Source organism: Rhinoraja longicauda, chromosome 12 (assembly GCF_053455715.1).
Source record: "Rhinoraja longicauda isolate Sanriku21f chromosome 12, sRhiLon1.1, whole genome shotgun sequence".
NCBI lineage: Eukaryota > Metazoa > Chordata > Chondrichthyes > Rajiformes > Arhynchobatidae > Rhinoraja > Rhinoraja longicauda.
In genome coordinates, this window is record NC_135964.1 from 4,618,001 (window position 1) to 4,635,580 (window position 17,580).

Consider the following 17,580-nt stretch of genomic DNA (forward strand, 5'->3'; position numbering starts at 1 on the left):
CCCGTCCTTTATCCCCGTAGCAAAAGGGCCGCTCCCCCTGGACCGGTCCATTCCCGTGCTGAGGGGTTCGGTGGTGGTATGGCCCGACCCTTGGGAGCTGCCACAGGCCTCCCCCCCCCAGAACCGGAGGCACAAAACGCACTGGCGGTCGCACAACCCGACCGGACTGCGTACGAAAATCGGCCGACAGAGGGGCCGGCGGAGGCACAGGTGGAGGGACAGGTGGTGGGACAGGTGGGGGGGACAGGTGAGGGGACAGGTGGAGGGACAGGTGGGGGGACAGGTGGGGGGGACAGGTGGAGGGACAGGTGGAGGGACAGGTGGGGGGGACAGGTGGGGGGACAGGTGGAGGGGACAGGTGGTGGGACAGGTGGAGAGACAGGTGGTGGGACAGGTGGTTGGACAGGTGGGGGGACAGGTGGGGGGACAGGTGGAGGGACAGGTGGGGGGACAGGTGGAGGGACAGGTGGAGGGACAGGTGGGGGGGACAGGTTGAGGGACAGGTGGAGGGACAGGTGGGGGGGACAGGTGGGGGGACAGGTGGAGGGGACAGGTGGTGGGACAGGTGGAGAGACAGGTGGTGGGACAGGTGGTTGGACAGGTGGGGGGACAGGTGGGGGGACAGGTGGAGGGACAGGTGGAGGGACAGGTGGAGGGACAGGTGGTGGGACAGGTGGTGGGTAAGGTGGAGGGACAGGTGGTGGGACAGGTGGTTGGACAGGTGGGGGGACAGGTGGGGGGACAGGTGGAGGGACAGGTGGAGGGACAGGTGGAGGGACAGGTGGTGGGACAGGTGGTGGGTAAGGTGGAGGGACAGGTGGTGGGACAGGTGGAGAGACAGGTGGAGGGACAGGTGGTGGGACAGGTGGTGGGACAGGTGGGGGAACAGGTGGTGGGACAGGTGGTGGGACCCGCGAAGGGGGGCGACCTCGCGGCCGAGGCTGGGCAACCCGCACTGGTTGGTCGATGTCCAAATGCGCTGGCTTTAAGTGGTCAATTGACACGGCCTCCGGCCGCCCCCCCATGTCCAAGACAAAGGTTGTCTGTCCGTGCTCCAGCACCTGGTACGGGCCCTCATAAGGCCACTGGAGTGGCGTCCGGTGGGCGTTACGGCGCAGGAACACGTAGGCGCAGTCCCGGAGGGCCGATGACACGTGCGGGCGGAATGTCCCATGGTGGGCCGTCGGAGTGGGGTGCGAGCTTGCCAACTCGCTCTCGAAGGCGCTGTAGGGTGGATGAGGGCGGTTCCTGCTGCCCCAGAGCCGAGTGCACGAACTCCCCAGGCACCGTGAGCGGTGACCAATACACGAGCTCCACTGATGAAGAGGCCAGGTCCTCCTTGGGCGCAGTCCAGATGCCCAGCAAGACCCATGGTAGCTCATCCATCCAGTCGGGGCCGGCGAGTCGCGCCTTCAGCGCTGCCTTCAGCTGCCGGTGGAACCTCTCCACCAGGCCGTTTGCCTGCGGGTGATAGGCCGTGGTCTGGTGCAGCCGCTCGCCCAACAGGTGGGCCATGGCCGACCACAGCTCGGAGGTGAACTGTGGCCCCCGGTCCGACGAGATGACCACCGGCACACCAAAGCGAGCAATCCAGTGCGCGGCCAACGCACGAGTGCATGTGGCTGTAGATGTATCGGCCAGCGGTATGACCTCCGGCCACCGCGTGAAGTGGTCCACCACCGTGAGGAGGTGTATGATGCCCCGGGACGGCGGGAGCGGGCCCACAATGTTCACGTGCAGGTGGTCGAAACGCCGGCAGGGTAGACTGATCTCCTGAAGTGGCGCCCGGACGTGGCGTTGGATCTTCGCCATCTGGCACGGAATGCAGGTGCGGGCCCAGTGGCCAACCTGCTTGCGCAGACCATGCCACATGAACCGCGCAGCTACCAATGCGATCATTGCCCGGATGGATGGGTGAGCCAGCCCGTGGACCACGTCGAACACCCTCCTGCGCCACGCGGCCGGAACGATGGGGCGCGGCTGACCTGCCGACACATCGCAAAGTATCGTCGTCGCTCCGGGGCCGAGGGGGGCATCCTCAAGGCAGAGGCCAGAGATGGCAGTCCGGTAGGCGGGCATCTCCCCGTCCGTTAGCTGGGCCTCCGCCAGGGCAGAATAATCAATGCCGGGTGCCACTTCTAAAACGGCATTGATGGTGGGGTGAGACAACGTGTCGGCCACCCGGTTTTCCTTCCCCTCGATGAAGCGGATGGAGGTGGTGAACTCGGATATATACACCAACTGGTGCTGCTTTTGGGCGGACCACGGGTCGGAAACCTTTGCCAGGGCGAACGTGAGCGGCTTGTGGTCCGTGTAAGCGGTGAACGGGCGGCCCTCCAGGAAGTAGCGGAAGTGACGAACGGCCAGGTACAGGGCGAGGAGCTCGCGGTCGAAAGCGCTGTACTTCCTCTGGGCGTTGCTGAGGTGCCGGCTGAAGAAGGCCAGGGTGCGCCAACCCCCGTCCGTGAGTTGCTCCAGTACGGCACCAACCGCCAACTCTGAGGCGTCCACCGTAAGGGCTGTCGGGGCATCCTCCCGTGGGTGAACAAGCAGCACAGCCCGAGGCAGGGCCTCCTTCGCGCCGTCAAAGGCTGTTACGGCCTCGTCGGTCCACACGACGTTCTTACGCTTGCCCGCCAGCAGCTCGTATAGCGGCCGCATGATGTGGGCCGCGGATGGCAGGAACCGGTGATAAAAGGCCACCAGGCCGACGAACTCCTGCAGGCCACGCACCGAGGACGGACGGGGAAACCGGCGGATGGCGTCTACTTTGTCCGGCAGGGGAACCGCGCCTTGCGAAGACACACGGTGGCCGAGAAAGTCAATTGTGGCCAAGCCAAAGCGGCACTTGGCGAGGTTTATAGCCAACCCGTGCTTGCTGAGCCGCTGGAAGAGCTGCCGGAGGTGGGCACAGTGCTCCTGCCGCGAGCGGCTGGCTACCAACATGTCGTCGAGGTAGACAAACAGGAAATCAAGCCCGCGACACACGCCGTCCATTAACCGTTGGAATGCCTGCGCGGCGTTCTTGAGGCCGAACGGCATCCGCACGAACTCGTACAGACCGAATGGCGTGATGATTGCCGTCTTGGGCACATCCTCCGGGTGGACCGGGATCTGGTTATAGCCTCGCACCAGATCCACCTACGAGAATATCGTGGCCCCAGCCAAATGGGCGTTGAAGTCCTGGATGTGGGGCACGGGGTATCGGTCCTCGGCGGTAGCGGCGTTCAGCCGCCGATAATCCCCGCAAGGTCTCCAGCCCCCGTTTGCCTTGGAGACCATGTGGAGTGGGGATGCCCATGGGCTGTTGGAAGAGTGGACGATCCCCAAGGACTCCATCGTGCGGAACTCCTGTCGTGCCAGGCGTAGCTTCTCAGGCGGCAGTCGGCGTGCTCGTGCGTGGAGGGGTGGGCCGGTAGTTATTATATAATGGACCACCCCGTGCTTGGGGGTCGACGACCGGAATTGCAGGGTCATGATTTCCGGGAACTCTGCCTGGACCTGAGCAAAATGGGAGTCCACAGACGACGGAGGGCATACAATGGGCTCATCCAAGCGCTACGTGATGGGCTCCATCGTGGCGGCGTGGACCAAGCGCTGCTGCCTGACGTCCACCAGGATAGAATGAGCCCGCAGAAAGTCGGCCCCGAGCAACGGCTGGGAGACGTCGGCGATCGTGAACTGCCACGTGAAATGGCAGGAGCTGAAAACAATGTGGATCGTGCGGACCCCATACGTACAGCTGTGGCTTCCAGTTGCCTGGACAAAGCATAATGGAAGCTGAGGGTGTATGTGGTTGCATTCCTTTAAAAGATTGTAACAATGAAAGGGCGGCAGGATGGCACAGCGGTAGAGTTGCTGCCTTACAGCGCCAGAGACCCGGGTTTGAACCTGACTACGGATGCTATCCGTACGGAGTTTGTATGTTCTCCCCGTGGCCTGCGTGGGTTTCCCCTGAGATCTTCGGTTTCCTCCCACACACCAAAGACGTACAGATTTGTCAGTTAATTGGCTTTGGTAAAATTGTAAAATTGTCCCTAGTGTGTGTAGGATAGTGTTAGTGTGCGGGGATCGCTGGTCGGTGTGGACTCGGTGGGCCGAAGGGCCTGTTTCTGCGCTGTACCTCTAAACTAAACTAAACTAAAAGGATATGAGATCTAGGAGCAGGAGCAAGTCATCTGATCCTTCAAACCCGCACCACCATTCCCCAAGATCTTCTATCTCAGTCCCATTTCCACAATAATATGAACAGGACAGTATGGATCTCTATTTCGAATTAACTCAAAGACAGGGCCTCCAAATCCTTCATGTTAGAGAATTTCACAGATATTCTATCCTCTGTGCAAGAAACTTTCTCCAAATCACAACCTTTTGTGATTGTGTGCCTGGGTTCTAGATTTCTAAGCAAAAGAAAATATCTTCCATGCATTCACGATGCCAATCATTGTGAGGATTTTCCAAGTTTTAAAGAGATCGCCTCTAGTTTAGTTTAGTTTAGAGATACAGCGCAGAAACAGGCCCTTCGGCCCACCGAGTCCACCCGACCAGCGATCCCCACACACTAACACTATCCTACAAACACTAGGGACAATTTTACAATTTTACCAAAGCCAATTAACCTGTACGTCTTTGGAGTCATAACTTGTAACCTACACGTCTCTACAGAATGCAGATCCAGTCTACTACATCTCTCCACATGAAGCAATCCTACCACCCTGGGAACCAGTCTGGTGACACAGGAATGACACGTGGAACTTGGCTTGGTTTGGCAACTGCCCAAGATGGCAAGTAATCTCAGAGAATTGTGGATGCAGCCTGGTCCATCATGCAAGCCAGCCTCCTCGCCTCCTCATCGACCCAACTTACACCACTCTCTGCCTTGCCTGGGCAGCCAACAGAATCAGGAACCACACCAATCATTTTCCCTTCCCCCCCTACCCCGCGGGGCCGAAAATACAAACCATGAAAGCAGGTACCAGCAGATTCAAGGACAGCTTCGTCCCCACTGAAATTCACGCTCTTGAACTGACTTCTCACCAACGATGGAAGTATTCCCAATCTCCCAACCGATCTCATTGTCACCCTTGCAATGTTTAAAATCTGTGCTTTCTCTCTATTCTGTAGCAGTATACTTTGCACATTATATCTCCTTTCTCTTTTTGCACTACCTGTTTTTCTCATGATTGTACTCATGCGTGATTTACCTGGATAGCACTCAAGACAAAGTTTCTCACGGTATCTCAGTGCACATGACAATGTCAAATATTTGTCAATGTAGTAATGTCATTCATAACCAGGAGAGTCCTGGCCTACAATGCTTGCAAACTTTGATATTAATATTGATATTAATACATACTTCCCCTCACTCTTCAGCTGGTGAAATCGCAGCCATAAGTTATATCCCGTTCTCTGTAATTCCCATCAGAGTTTCTTGTCCCCCGACCCTATGTTCCCCCTTTAATATACTGACTGAAACCACATTTTAGCCACTCCATCTAATAATTTCGGGTCATCTGTCCCCCATCCATTTGTTTTATGCCACGGATATATTCTTCCACATCAAAGTAAAAGCACATTGTTTTTATTGATCACTACAAGTGCAGGGAATAAGTACCCTGGAGTTATGATGGATGGTCTGTTCTATTTTCATGAAAACAGCATGTTTAAGCTCAATTGTTATCTACAGAAATTAGATTTTATTTTCTGCCTTAATGGACTATCCAGTGTACAAAGATAGGCTGGGATTAGGATGACTCTACCCAGAAGTTTCAAACATTCAACTAGTGAAACGAAAACAGAAGTGACCAATTCTATGTCCTGTCTCTCGCCTGACAGTAACCCAGAGTTATACAATTGAAATCAAAGGACTTGTAAAATGGCTAATAATGGGTGAGCTCCTGTAATGGTCCGCAGTTGAATAACAATAAACTGTGTCATCACATTAACCTCTACTGAAAATTCACTGGATCTAAAGAAGACCAGTACTGAGTGCAGTTTTGGTCTCCAAATTTGAGGAAGGATATTCTTGCTATTGAGGGCGTGCAGCGTAGGTTCACTAGGTTAATTCCCGGAATGGCGGGACTGTCATATGTTGAAAGACTGGAGCGACTGGAATTTAGAAGGATGAGAGGGGATCTTATCGAAACGTATAAGATTATTAAGGGGTTGGACACGTTAGAGGCAGGAAACATGTTTCCAATGTTGGGGGAGTCCAGAACCAGGGGCCGCAGTTTAAGAATAAGGCCATTTAGAACGGAGATGAGGAAAGCCTTTTTCAGTCAGAGAGTTGTAAATCTGTGGAATTCTCTGCCTCAGAAGGCAGTGGAGGCCAATTCTCTGAATGCATTCAAGAGAGAGCTAGATAGAGCTCTTAAGGATAGCGGAGTCAGGGGGTATGGGAAGAAGGCAGGAATGGGGTACTGATTGAGAATGATCAGCCATGATCACATTGAATGGCGGTGTTGGCTCGAAGGGCTGAATGGCCTCCTCCTGCACCTATTGTCTATTGAATATGAAAGCAGACATAATGTTCTTCTGACTTTCCACAGCCCCGAAATGGATAACTTTCTCTTTCTCTGAAAGGAGCAAATTTATCACTGTTTGCTTTATGTGCAAGCAAAATCCCTGTCCATCAGTCTCAGACGGAAAATTCCAACATGGAGTGATGTATTATTAACTAAAGAGTCATAGAGAAATAGAATGATACGGTATGGAAACAGGCCCTTCGGCCCAACTTGCCCACACTGGCCAACATGCCCCAGCTACACTAGTCCCACCTGCCCGCGTTTGGTCCATATCCCTCCAAACCTGTCCTATCCATGTACCTCTTGAAAGTTTTCTTAAATATTGGGATGGTCCCAGCCTCAACTACCTCCTCTGGCAGCTTGTTCCTTACACCCACCACCCTTTGTGTGAAAAAGTTACCCCTTCAGATTCTTATTAAATCTTTTCCCCTTCACCTTAAACCTATGTCCTCTGGTCCCTGATTCACCTACTCTGGGCAAGAGTCTGTGCATCTACCCGATCCATTCCTTTCTTGAACTTCTGCATTCTTGATAAGTTAAATTAAATTTTTGCTTTTGCAAGCTGATAATTTTTAAATTGTTCACAATTTAGCTACAAATCCATGGAATAAAATACAAATTTACTTTTTTCTTCGTCATATTGGGTGCAAATATTATATACTTTTAACAGGATCAGATCCATTTATTATTCACTTCCCGGAGTGACAAGAATTATAGCATCTTGCTCTTCAAATTAAATACAATTCTCAAAGCTTTACCTGGAGATGTTGATCAAGTTGGAGATAAACTTTGGGAATGAAATCATCAGGGATATTCAGCTCTAGGGAAAGATAAAAGAGCAGGAAAGGTCAATAACATCGTACAAAAATTTAAAGCACAGTAGATAAGAGACAGAAATCATTTATTTTAACATTTTAACAATGTAAATTACAAAGTTTAAACAGTGAACCTCAAAGGATCCTACATTGCAGTGTAGAGAAGGAAGAACAGAGATTTAGATTTAGAGATACAGCGCAGAAACAGGCCCTTCGGCCCACCGGGTCCGCGCCGCCCAGCAATCCCCGCACACTAACACTATCCTACACACACTAGGGACAATTTGCCCAGCCAATTAACCTACAAACCTGTACGTCTTTGGAGTGTGGGAGGAAACCAAAGATCTCGGAGAAAACCCACGCAGGTCACGGGGAGAACGTACAAACTCCATACAGACGGCGCCCGTAGTCAGGATCGAACCTGAGTCTCCGGCGCTGCATTTGCTGCAAGGCAGCAACTCTACCGCTGCGCCACCGCGCCGCAGTCTTAGTGTGGTCATGGTACAGAAAGACAGAACAGTGATTTTATTATTTCTGTTGCTCTGCGCAAATTCCGGGCGACTAGTATGAAAACAAAAACAAGAGTGGGTGCTGTATTTCCCATTCCGAGGCTAGGAACTGAGAAGGCTTAGGTAGTTCGGCATGTCCCCAATAACCCCCCCCCAATATGCACAAATGCGTCATTGAAAGCATTTTATCGGGATGCATCGCAGCTTGGTTTGGGAACAGCTCCATTCAAGACCGCAAGAAATTGCAGACAGTTGTTGACGTTGCCCAGACCATCACACACACCGACCTCCCTTCCATTGACTCCATTTATACCTCACGGTGCCTCGGCAAGGCCAGCAGCATAATCAAGGACGAGTCGCACCCTGGCCACTCCCTCTTCTCCCCTCTCCCATCGGGCAAAAGGTATAGAAGTGTGAAAACACACACCTCCAGATTTCTTCCCAACTGTTATCAGGCAACTGGTCCATCCTACTGCAACTAGAGAGCAGTCCTGAACTACTATCGACCTCATTGGTGACCCTCAGACTATCCTTGATCAGATTTTACTGGCTTTACCTTGCACTAAACGTTATTCCCTTATCATGTATCTGTACACCATGTACGGCTCGATTGTAATCATGTATTGTCATTCCGCTGACTGGTTAGCACGCAACAAAAGCTTTTCACTGTACCTCGGTACACGTGACAATAAACTAAGACTAAAATGAACTCAGAAAGGCTTGGAAAATACATTAACAGAAGATGAATCCCTAAAGCAACAATATCAATGCAAACGGCCCCAGTGCTCTCCCATTGCAGTAAAGGGCACATTTTGTGGCGATGTTATGGCCAGCACAGTGGATTGGGTTAATGGTGTCCACACTGCTGCAACTGACTGAGATTGCTGATATGCACATAATTCACACACAATTTTCCGTCATTTTCTTGGCAGTTTTCTTGCTTTTATTTGGAATAGACCAAGTGGACCCGTTGGGCCCAAACCTCTCCTGCATTGGTGCAGCCACATCCCCTCCCCCCTCCCCCTCCCCCCCTCCCCCCTCCCCCACCTCCCTCCCTTTCCCTCCTCTCCCCTCCCCCTCCCACCCTCCCCTTCCCCTCCCCCTTCCCTTCCCCCCCACTCCATCCCCCTCAACCCCCCCCTTATCCTCCCTCCCCCCCTCCCCCTCTCCCCCTCCCTCCCTAGGAAATAGATTTAAACTTTAAAATGTGAATAGCTTTAAAAATATAACCGATTTCAATGAAACTTCTTCCATTAGCACCAAAGGGACGACGGTGAGTCCTGCATTAGTGCAGCACCCTCTCCTCCCCCACTCCCCCCCCTCCTCCTCCCCCACTCCCCCCCTCCTCCTCCTCCTCCTCCTTCTCCCCCTCCTCCCCCCCTCCTCCCCTCTCCACACCTCCATCCTCCCCCCTCCTCCCCTCCTCCACACCCCATCATCCCCCCTCCTCCCCTCCTCCTCCCCCCCTCCTTCCCCCCCTCCTCCTCCCGACCCCCTCGCCCCCTTCCCCCCCTCCTCCTCCCGACCCCCTCGCCCCCTTCCCCCCCCTTTCCATCCCCCCACTCCATCCCCCTCAACCCCCCTTATCCTCCCTCCCTTGGAGATAGATTTAAACTTTAAAATGTGAATAACTCTAAAAATATAACACCGATTTCAATGAAACTTCTTCCGTTAGCACCAAAGGGACGACGGTGAGTAAGGTGGGACTAAAATTGTTACGCTATCATGTACCGTTTTGGCTGTAGTTCAGGGACAAACAAACAAATGAGAATTTTAGTATATAGATAGTTGCTGTAGTTTATTTTTCTGAAAAGATTCGGTTTACTGAGTAATTTATCTTTGCTTACATCGCATTCGACTGTTTAGAAACATTGTCATTCAGCACAGAGCGAGCTATTTGTTCCACCAAGTCCACGTCAAACTGTGGTACCCATCCCAGTTAGTCTTATCTTCCAGAACCTGGTGCAAGACTTCTATGCTGAGGTGATTCTTGACACTTATTGGAATAATGTAGAACTAATGTGAATCGGTGATTGGTGATCAGCATAGACGTCGTGGGCCAAAGGGCACGTTTCCATGCTGTATCTCTAAACTAAACTAAAAAAAATGTATCTGAATGAAATTCCATCTCCCATTTCACAGCCGACTTAACCAACTCATCAATATCATCCTGTAGCCTAAAACGACCCTCCACACTGTCAACAACCACCAACTTCATGTCATCTGCTCACTGAATAACCCGCTTTCATCCACATCCAATCATGAACATATATTACAATTAGTATGAATCCCTGCACCAATCCATGTGCAACACCACAAGTCACAGATATCCAAGCACAATAGTAACATTCTACTGTCATTCTCTGTTTCCTATTGCCAACCTTTGGTGAAACTGATTATTTGAACGATACAGCATGGAAACAGGACCTATGACGCTATGACTCGACGACACCAGTCTCACCATGTTCACTAACTTGTCCTTCCTTTCAGACATTTTTATCATAACCTCTACCTTCCCATCGGTCTCTCCACTTGTGAACTTACTGCTCTGGTTGCAACCCCTCGCCACTCTGGATGTCAACCATTAACATTAAACGTTCTGAAATTGCAGAACTCAAGCGTGTTCGGTGAATGCCTCAACAGGTAACATACTGGAGAGACAGCCACAGAGCTTGTTTCTCAGAGCTGGCTTACTTTAGAACTGGCTGTATTTTCATGAAATTGCTTTATTTCCCTTTCACTGAATACTGGGTACAGCTCTTACATAACCAGGAAAGTTTCCATCATCATGACTATACTTCAAGCGAAAAGGGAAGTGGAAGGACGTGGGTTGAATGAAATTTGAAATGTTTGCAACTTTCAAACTTAGGATTTTCTAGGGCATTCCTATCAAAGGAAAGTATTCATGTCTGCGGAAAACCTAAATGATGATATAATTGATGAGAGTTGCGAGAACATTTAATTTATTTAGAATAGTTATATTTATGACTGTTGAATATAATTAAATCCGTTTATTTTAGGTGGCATTTATAATAATATTTTTTGTAATTGTTTAGGATATAAGATTACATATAAGATTATTAAGGGGTTGGACACGTTAGAGGCAGGAAACATGTTCCCAATGTTGGGGGAATCCAGAAAAAGGGGCCACAGTTTAAGAATAAGGGGTAGGCCATTTAGAACGGAGATGAAGAAAACCTTTTTCAGTCAGAGAGTTGTAAGTCTGTGGAATTCTCTGCCTCAGAAGGCAGTGGAGGCCAGTACTCTGAATGCATTCAGGAGAGAGCTAGATAGAGCTCTTAAGGATAGCGGAGTCAGGGGGTATGGGGAGAAGGCAGGAATGGAGTACTGATTGAGAATGATCAGCCATGATCACATTGAATGGTGGTGCTGGCTCAAAGGGCCGAATGGCTTCCTCCTGCACCTATTGTCTATTGATAGCACAAGATCTGAACTCTAGGAATATTGAATATCCAGCATTATATAGACGGAGAAAGACTGGTACCAGTAGCACAGTTGGTTCAACATAATTTTCGGCGTGATTTATATTTTGGGATTTACAAATCACAATACTTCTTCCTTATTTATCCCAATGTGCCCGATTTCCACCCGAGCATGAAGTAGGGTGGATTGGAGAGGTCCATCGTCTGATCAGATTACTGTTAGGTTCTGAAGAAGGGTCTCGACCCGAAACATCACACATTCCTTCTCTCCAGAGCTGCTGCCTGACCCGCTGAGTTACTCCGGCATTTTGTGATACCTTCGATTTGTACCAGCATCTGTAGTTATTTTCCTACACTGTAAGGTCCCTGCTAGGATGCAGATGTGATCTTTTGCTCCACAGAGGCTGCTGAAAACTCCTGGATGACTGAGTTTCCACCTTGGCTTCCTCTTGAGTAATACTACAGCTGTTACACTCATTCCTTCCTTATTCCCAGCAACTTCCTCAAAATTCAATTATTTATTTTTATGCTGCTAGTTTATTCTCATTATGGTATTTGCTCAGTTTCGCAACTTACACACACCAACCTATGCTCTGATTCTGCACCATTTGCCTGCCCATCTCTCAATAACATGTGGGCATGGGGGAGAGGGCAGAATGAGAGGAGAGGAAAGTTGAAACAGGAGATTTTTTTTCCAAATCTGCTTCCCATCTTTTGTCTGCTTGGTCACACCACAATGTTGGCACCTTGGTGAAGGAGGGTTACCATTGAAATTTCTGGAGTTGGAGGAGTGAACCCAAAACAGAAACAAAACAGTCTGAAGAAGGGTCTCGACCCAAAACGTCACCCATTCCTGCTCTCCAGAGATGCTGCCTGTCCCGCTGAGTTACTCCAGCATTTTGTGTCTACCTTCAACCCAAAACGGATGTCAGATTTAGATTTAGATTTAGATTTAGATTTAGAGATACAGCGCGGAAACAGGCCCTTCGGCCCACCGAGTCCGCGCCGCCCAGCGATTCCCGCACATTAACACTATCCTACACACACTAGGGACAATTTTTTTTAACATTTACCCAGTCAATTAACCTACAAACCTGTACGTCTTTGGAGTGTGGGAGGAAACCGAAGAACTCGGAGAAAACCCACGCAGGTCACGGGGAGAATGTACAAACTCCGTACAGACGGCGCCCGTAGTCAGGATCGAACCTGAGTCTCCGGCGCTGCATTCGCTGTAAGGCAGCAACTCTACCGCTGCGCCACCGTGCCGCCATGTCGACCTTGTCGCAACTATAAATAAGAGGGTTGGCCATCAGGGATGCCATTAGCTGCTATTCACGACAAACCTCTTTTCTATCAGTAGCTCTTATTTTGCTGAGTTGCCTGCAATTCAGCTGCTGTCGTTTTTCAGTATACGTGTCTCTCATCCATGATGAGTCATTCATGACTCCCATCCAAATGTAGAAGTCCCTCGCTTGGCTACCCATTTCTCCAAACGTTATGCGTTTCTCCAGACTTTATTCTGGGGAATAGAGTCGTACAGTGATACAGTATGGAAACAGGCCCTTCGGCACAATGTACCCACACCGGCACAGCTACACTAGTCCCATCTGCCAACATTTGGTCCATAGCCCTCCAAACCTGTGCTGTCCATGTACCTGTCTAACTGCTTCTTAAATGTTGGCTTAGTCCCTGCATCAACTACCTCCTCTGGCAGCTTTTCTATACATCCACCACCCTTTGTGTGAAAAAGTTACCCCTCAGATTCCTATTAAATCTTTTCCCCTTCACCTTAAACCTATGTCCTCTGGTCCTCGATTGATCTACTCTGGGCAAGGGACTCTGTGCATCTACCCGAATTATTCCTCTATAAGATCACCCCCTCATCCTCCACGGAATAGTGTCCCAGCCCAGTCAACTACTGTCTCTTGCTTAGACCCTCTAGTCCTGGTAACATCCTCCTCAATATTCTCTGTACCCTTTCCAGCTTGACGTCATCTTTCTTGCCCAGAACTGAACACAATACTCTAAACTCTAAATGTGGCCTTACCGACGTCTTACACAACTGCAATATGACCTCCCAACTATACTCAATACTCTGGCTGATGAAGGCCAATGTGCCAAAAGCCTTTTTGACCAACTTAACTCCACCTTCAGGGAACTGCACTCCCAGATCCCTCTACTGGTGGGCAGAAGCATGTTCATTTCAATACAAGGAATATGATGGGTAAAGACGATGAATGTAGAAGCTGAGTCAGTGCATGGAACTGTGATGTTGTGGCCATTATAGAAAGCTGACCACAAAAGGGATAGGACTGGCTTCTCAACATGATGATGACATGATAGGGAGGGAGGTACAAGTGGTGGAGGAGTTGCATCGCCAGTCGAGGAGAATGTGGCGGCTGCACTCAGAAAGGACATACTGGAGGGATCATCCACCGCTCCAATACGGGCAGAGTTCAAAAATAAGATGCAACCACTCTGGTGGTGTTATACGAGAGGCCTCTCAACAGCCAGTGGGGGGTGGAGGAACAGCATTGAAACATAGAAAATAGGTGCAGGAGGAGGCCATTTGGCCCTTCGAACCTTCTAATGATTCATTGTGATCATGGCTGATCATCTACAATCAGTAACCTGTGCCTGCCTTCTCCCCATATCCCTTGATTCCACTAACCCACCTATTAAATTCATCCAGTGAATTGGCCTCCACTGCCTTCTGTGGCAGAGAATTACACAAATCCACAACTCTCTGGGTGAAAAAGTTTCTTATCATTTCAGTTTTAAATGGCCTCCCTTTTATTCTTAGACTGTGGCCCCTGGTTCTGGACTCCCCCAACATTGGGAACATTTTTCCTGCATCTAGCTTGTCTAGTCCTTTTATAATTTTATACGTCTCTATAAGATCCCCTCTCATCCTTCTAAACTCCAGTGAATACAAGCCTAGTCTTTCCTCATATGACAGTCCCTCCATCCCAGGGATTAACCTCATGAACCCACTCTGCACTGCCTCAATAGCAAGGCCAATAGTAATAATAATAATAATAATAATAATCCATTTATTTTATATAGCGCCTTATCACATGCTCAAAGCGCTTTACAAAAACAATTAACATAGAAACAAACAGACAAACTGTCCTGACGGAAAAGCGGCGAATACACAACGCCAGCGTCCTCTCACGTCAGGGTCCGGCAGTAGACATTAAAAAGCACAAGACACACAGATATAATTTTTTACACAAAACAGCCATCACAGTGATTGCTCTAGGCATACCCTCACTGTGATGGAAGACAAAGTCTAGTAGGCTTGTATACACTGGAATTTAGAAGGATGAGGGGGGATCTTATTGAAACATATAAGATAATTAGGGGATTGGACACATTAGAGGCAGGAAACATGTTCCCAATGTTGGGGGAGTCCAGAACAAGGGGCCACAGTTTAAGAATAAGGGGTAGGCCATTTAGAACGGAGATGAGGAAGAACTTTTTCAGTCAGAGAGTGGTGAAGGTGTGGAATTCTCTGCCTCAGAAGGCAGTGGAGGCCAGTTCGTTGGATGCTTTCAAGAGAGAGCTGGATAGAGCTCTTAAGGATAGCGGAGTGAGGGGGTATGGGGAGAAGGCAGGAACGGGGTACTGATTGAGAGTGATCAGCCATGATCGCATTGAATGGCGGTGCTGGCTCGAAGGGCTGAATGGCCTACTCCTGCACCTATTGTCTATTGTCTATTGTCTATTGTCTATTGACGTCCTTCCTCAAATTAGGAGACCAAAACTACACACAATACTCCAGATGTGGTCTCACCAGGGCCCTATACAACTGCAGAAGGACTTATTTGCTCCTGTACTCATGTTGAACGATTACGGAAAGATGTAAAAGCAACTAAGTGATCACTATGCTGACTTTAACTCCCCCAACATTGACTGGGACTTCCAAAGTGTAAGAGGCTCCGATGTGTCCAAATTTGTTCGGTGCAATGACCGGAACTCCTTTGTTTTTGATCGTTATGAATCAGGTTAAGTCTAGACCTTGGGGGAAAGCACGATATTGGGGGTGGCAAAGGGTAACATTATTAGACATGATCTAGGGAGAGTAACTAGCGAGCAGCTGTAACTGAGTAAGTCCACATCTGACTTGTGGGAGGCATTTTTAAAGACATCTGATCAGAGTCAGGATGACGTGGTGGGCGGAAGGTGAGGGACAAGGATAAAAGTTTATAAAGTTGTGAGAAGGATAAAAAAGTTAGAAAGTAGGTATCTATTTCCCAGGGTGGAAAAATCAAACACTGTAAGGTGAGAGAGGGAATGTTTAAAGGGGATGTTAGGGGGTAAGCCTTTACACACACAGGGTAGCATCTGCCTTGAACGCACTGCCAGGCATGGTGATGCAAGCAGATATAATAGTGGCGTTTAAGAGGCTATTGCAGAGGCACATGCATGTGCAGTGAATGGAGGAAGATGGATCATATGCAAGCAGGAGGGATTAGTTTAATTTGGCATTGAAACTTTCCTGATTATGTAAGAGATGTGTATGTGAAATTATGAAATATGAAGCCCCAACATTTGACAACACGGGAATCACAATGACTTGGTCGTAAGTATTCGGGACTGGCTTATTCGTAGAAGACAGAGGGTTGTGGTGGAAGGTGGGTATTCTGGCTGGAGTTCTGTGACCAGTGGAGTTCTGCAGGGATCTTGTGCTGGGACCTCTGCTGTTTGCGATATATAAAAATGACCTTGACATAAATGGAGAGGGGTTGATGATTACGTTTGCTGACGATACCAAAATTGGAGGAGTTGCAGACAGCGAGGAATGCTGTCAGAAGATTTATTAGGATAGAGATCAGCTGTAGAAATGGGCGGATGAATGGCCGATGGAGTTTCACCCAAGCATGTGAGGGGTGTTGCACTTTGGGAGGTTGAATGAAAGGAGAAAGTGTACAATTAATGGCAATTGATGTGCAGAAGGATCTTGGAGTCCAAATTCATAGCTCACTGAAGGCTGCAGTACAAGTAGATAGGATGGGAAAGAAAGTGTGTGGTGTGCTTGCCTTCATTGCTCGGAGCATTGAATATAAAGGTCAGGAAGTCATGATGCAGCTCTATTGGACTTTGGTTATGCCACATTTGGAGTATTGCAAGCAGTTCTGGGTGGCCCATTACAGTGAGGATGTGGAGGGGTTGGAATGGATGACAAAGGCAATTTCCGGGAATGTTGCCTGGATTAGAGAGTTTCAGCAACTGGGAGTGGTTGGGTACACTTGGATTGTTTTGTCTGGAATGTCAAAGGTTGAAGAGAAGCTTGATTTAGATTTAGATTTAGAGATACAGCGCGGAAACAGGCCCTTCGGCCCACCGAGTCCGCGCCGCCCAGCGATCCCCGCACATTAACACTATCCTACACACACTAGGGACAATTTTAACATTTACCCAGTCAATTAACCGACAAACCTGTACGTCTTTGGAGTGTGGGAGGAAACCGAAGATCTCGGAGAAAACCCACGCGGGTCACGGGGAGAACGTACAAACTCCGTACAGACGGCACCCGTAGTCAGGATCGAACCTGAGTCTCCGGCGCTGCATTCGCTATAAGGCAGCAACTCTACCGCTGCGCCACCGTGCCGCCGATAGATGTAAATAAACGTATGATAGGCACAGATAGGTGGACAGGGAGGACCGTTTTCCAAGGGTGGAAATGTCCAACACGAGAGGGCATAGATACACAGTGAGAGGGGGGAAGGTTAATGGGAATGTGCAGGGTATGCTGTTTTACACAGAGAGTGGTGGGGGTGCTGGAAAGCATTGTCAGGGGTGGTAGGAGAGGCAGATACAATAGTAGTGTTTAAGAGGCTTTTAGATAGGTATGTAGAAGTGAAAGAAATAGAGGGATATGGATCATGTGCAGGCAGATGAGATACGTTTAACGGCATCATGTTCAGCATAAACACTGTGGGCCGAAGGGCCCGTTCTGCCCTGTACTGTTCTATGTAAAATGTAAAATGAAAATGGCTAGGAGAGATAGCAATAATTAGGAAGCATGAAGGACAGCTGTATTAGTCACAGCAAACATCTGACTTCAATTCAGATAAGCATTTGTCTGTCTGTCTGTCTGTCTGTCTGTCTGTCTGTCTGTCTGTCTGTCTGTCTGTCTGTCTGTCTGTCTGTCTGTCTGTCTGTGTCTGTCTGTGTCTGTCTCTGTCTGTCTGTCTGTCTGTCTGTCTGTCTGTCTGTCTGTCTGTCTGTGTCTGTGTCTGTCTGTGTCTGTCTGTCTGTGTGTCTGTCTGTCTGTCTGTCTGTC

The 17,580-nt window shown here is 49.4% G+C and overlaps 1 protein-coding gene across 10 annotated transcripts in view; it reads right to left on the reverse strand.

Annotated features, from left to right (window-relative positions):
• Window positions 1–17,580, reverse strand: part of map3k7cl (map3k7 C-terminal like) — a 129,947-nt gene that overhangs the window by 33,134 nt on the left and 79,233 nt on the right. For all 10 annotated transcript variants that reach the window (XM_078408911.1, XM_078408902.1, XM_078408910.1 and 7 more), the window contains one exon: window positions 7,283–7,344. In XM_078408911.1, the coding sequence (XP_078265037.1) occupies window positions 7,283–7,344 (62 nt within the window). The remainder of the gene's footprint in view (window positions 1–7,282; window positions 7,345–17,580) is intronic.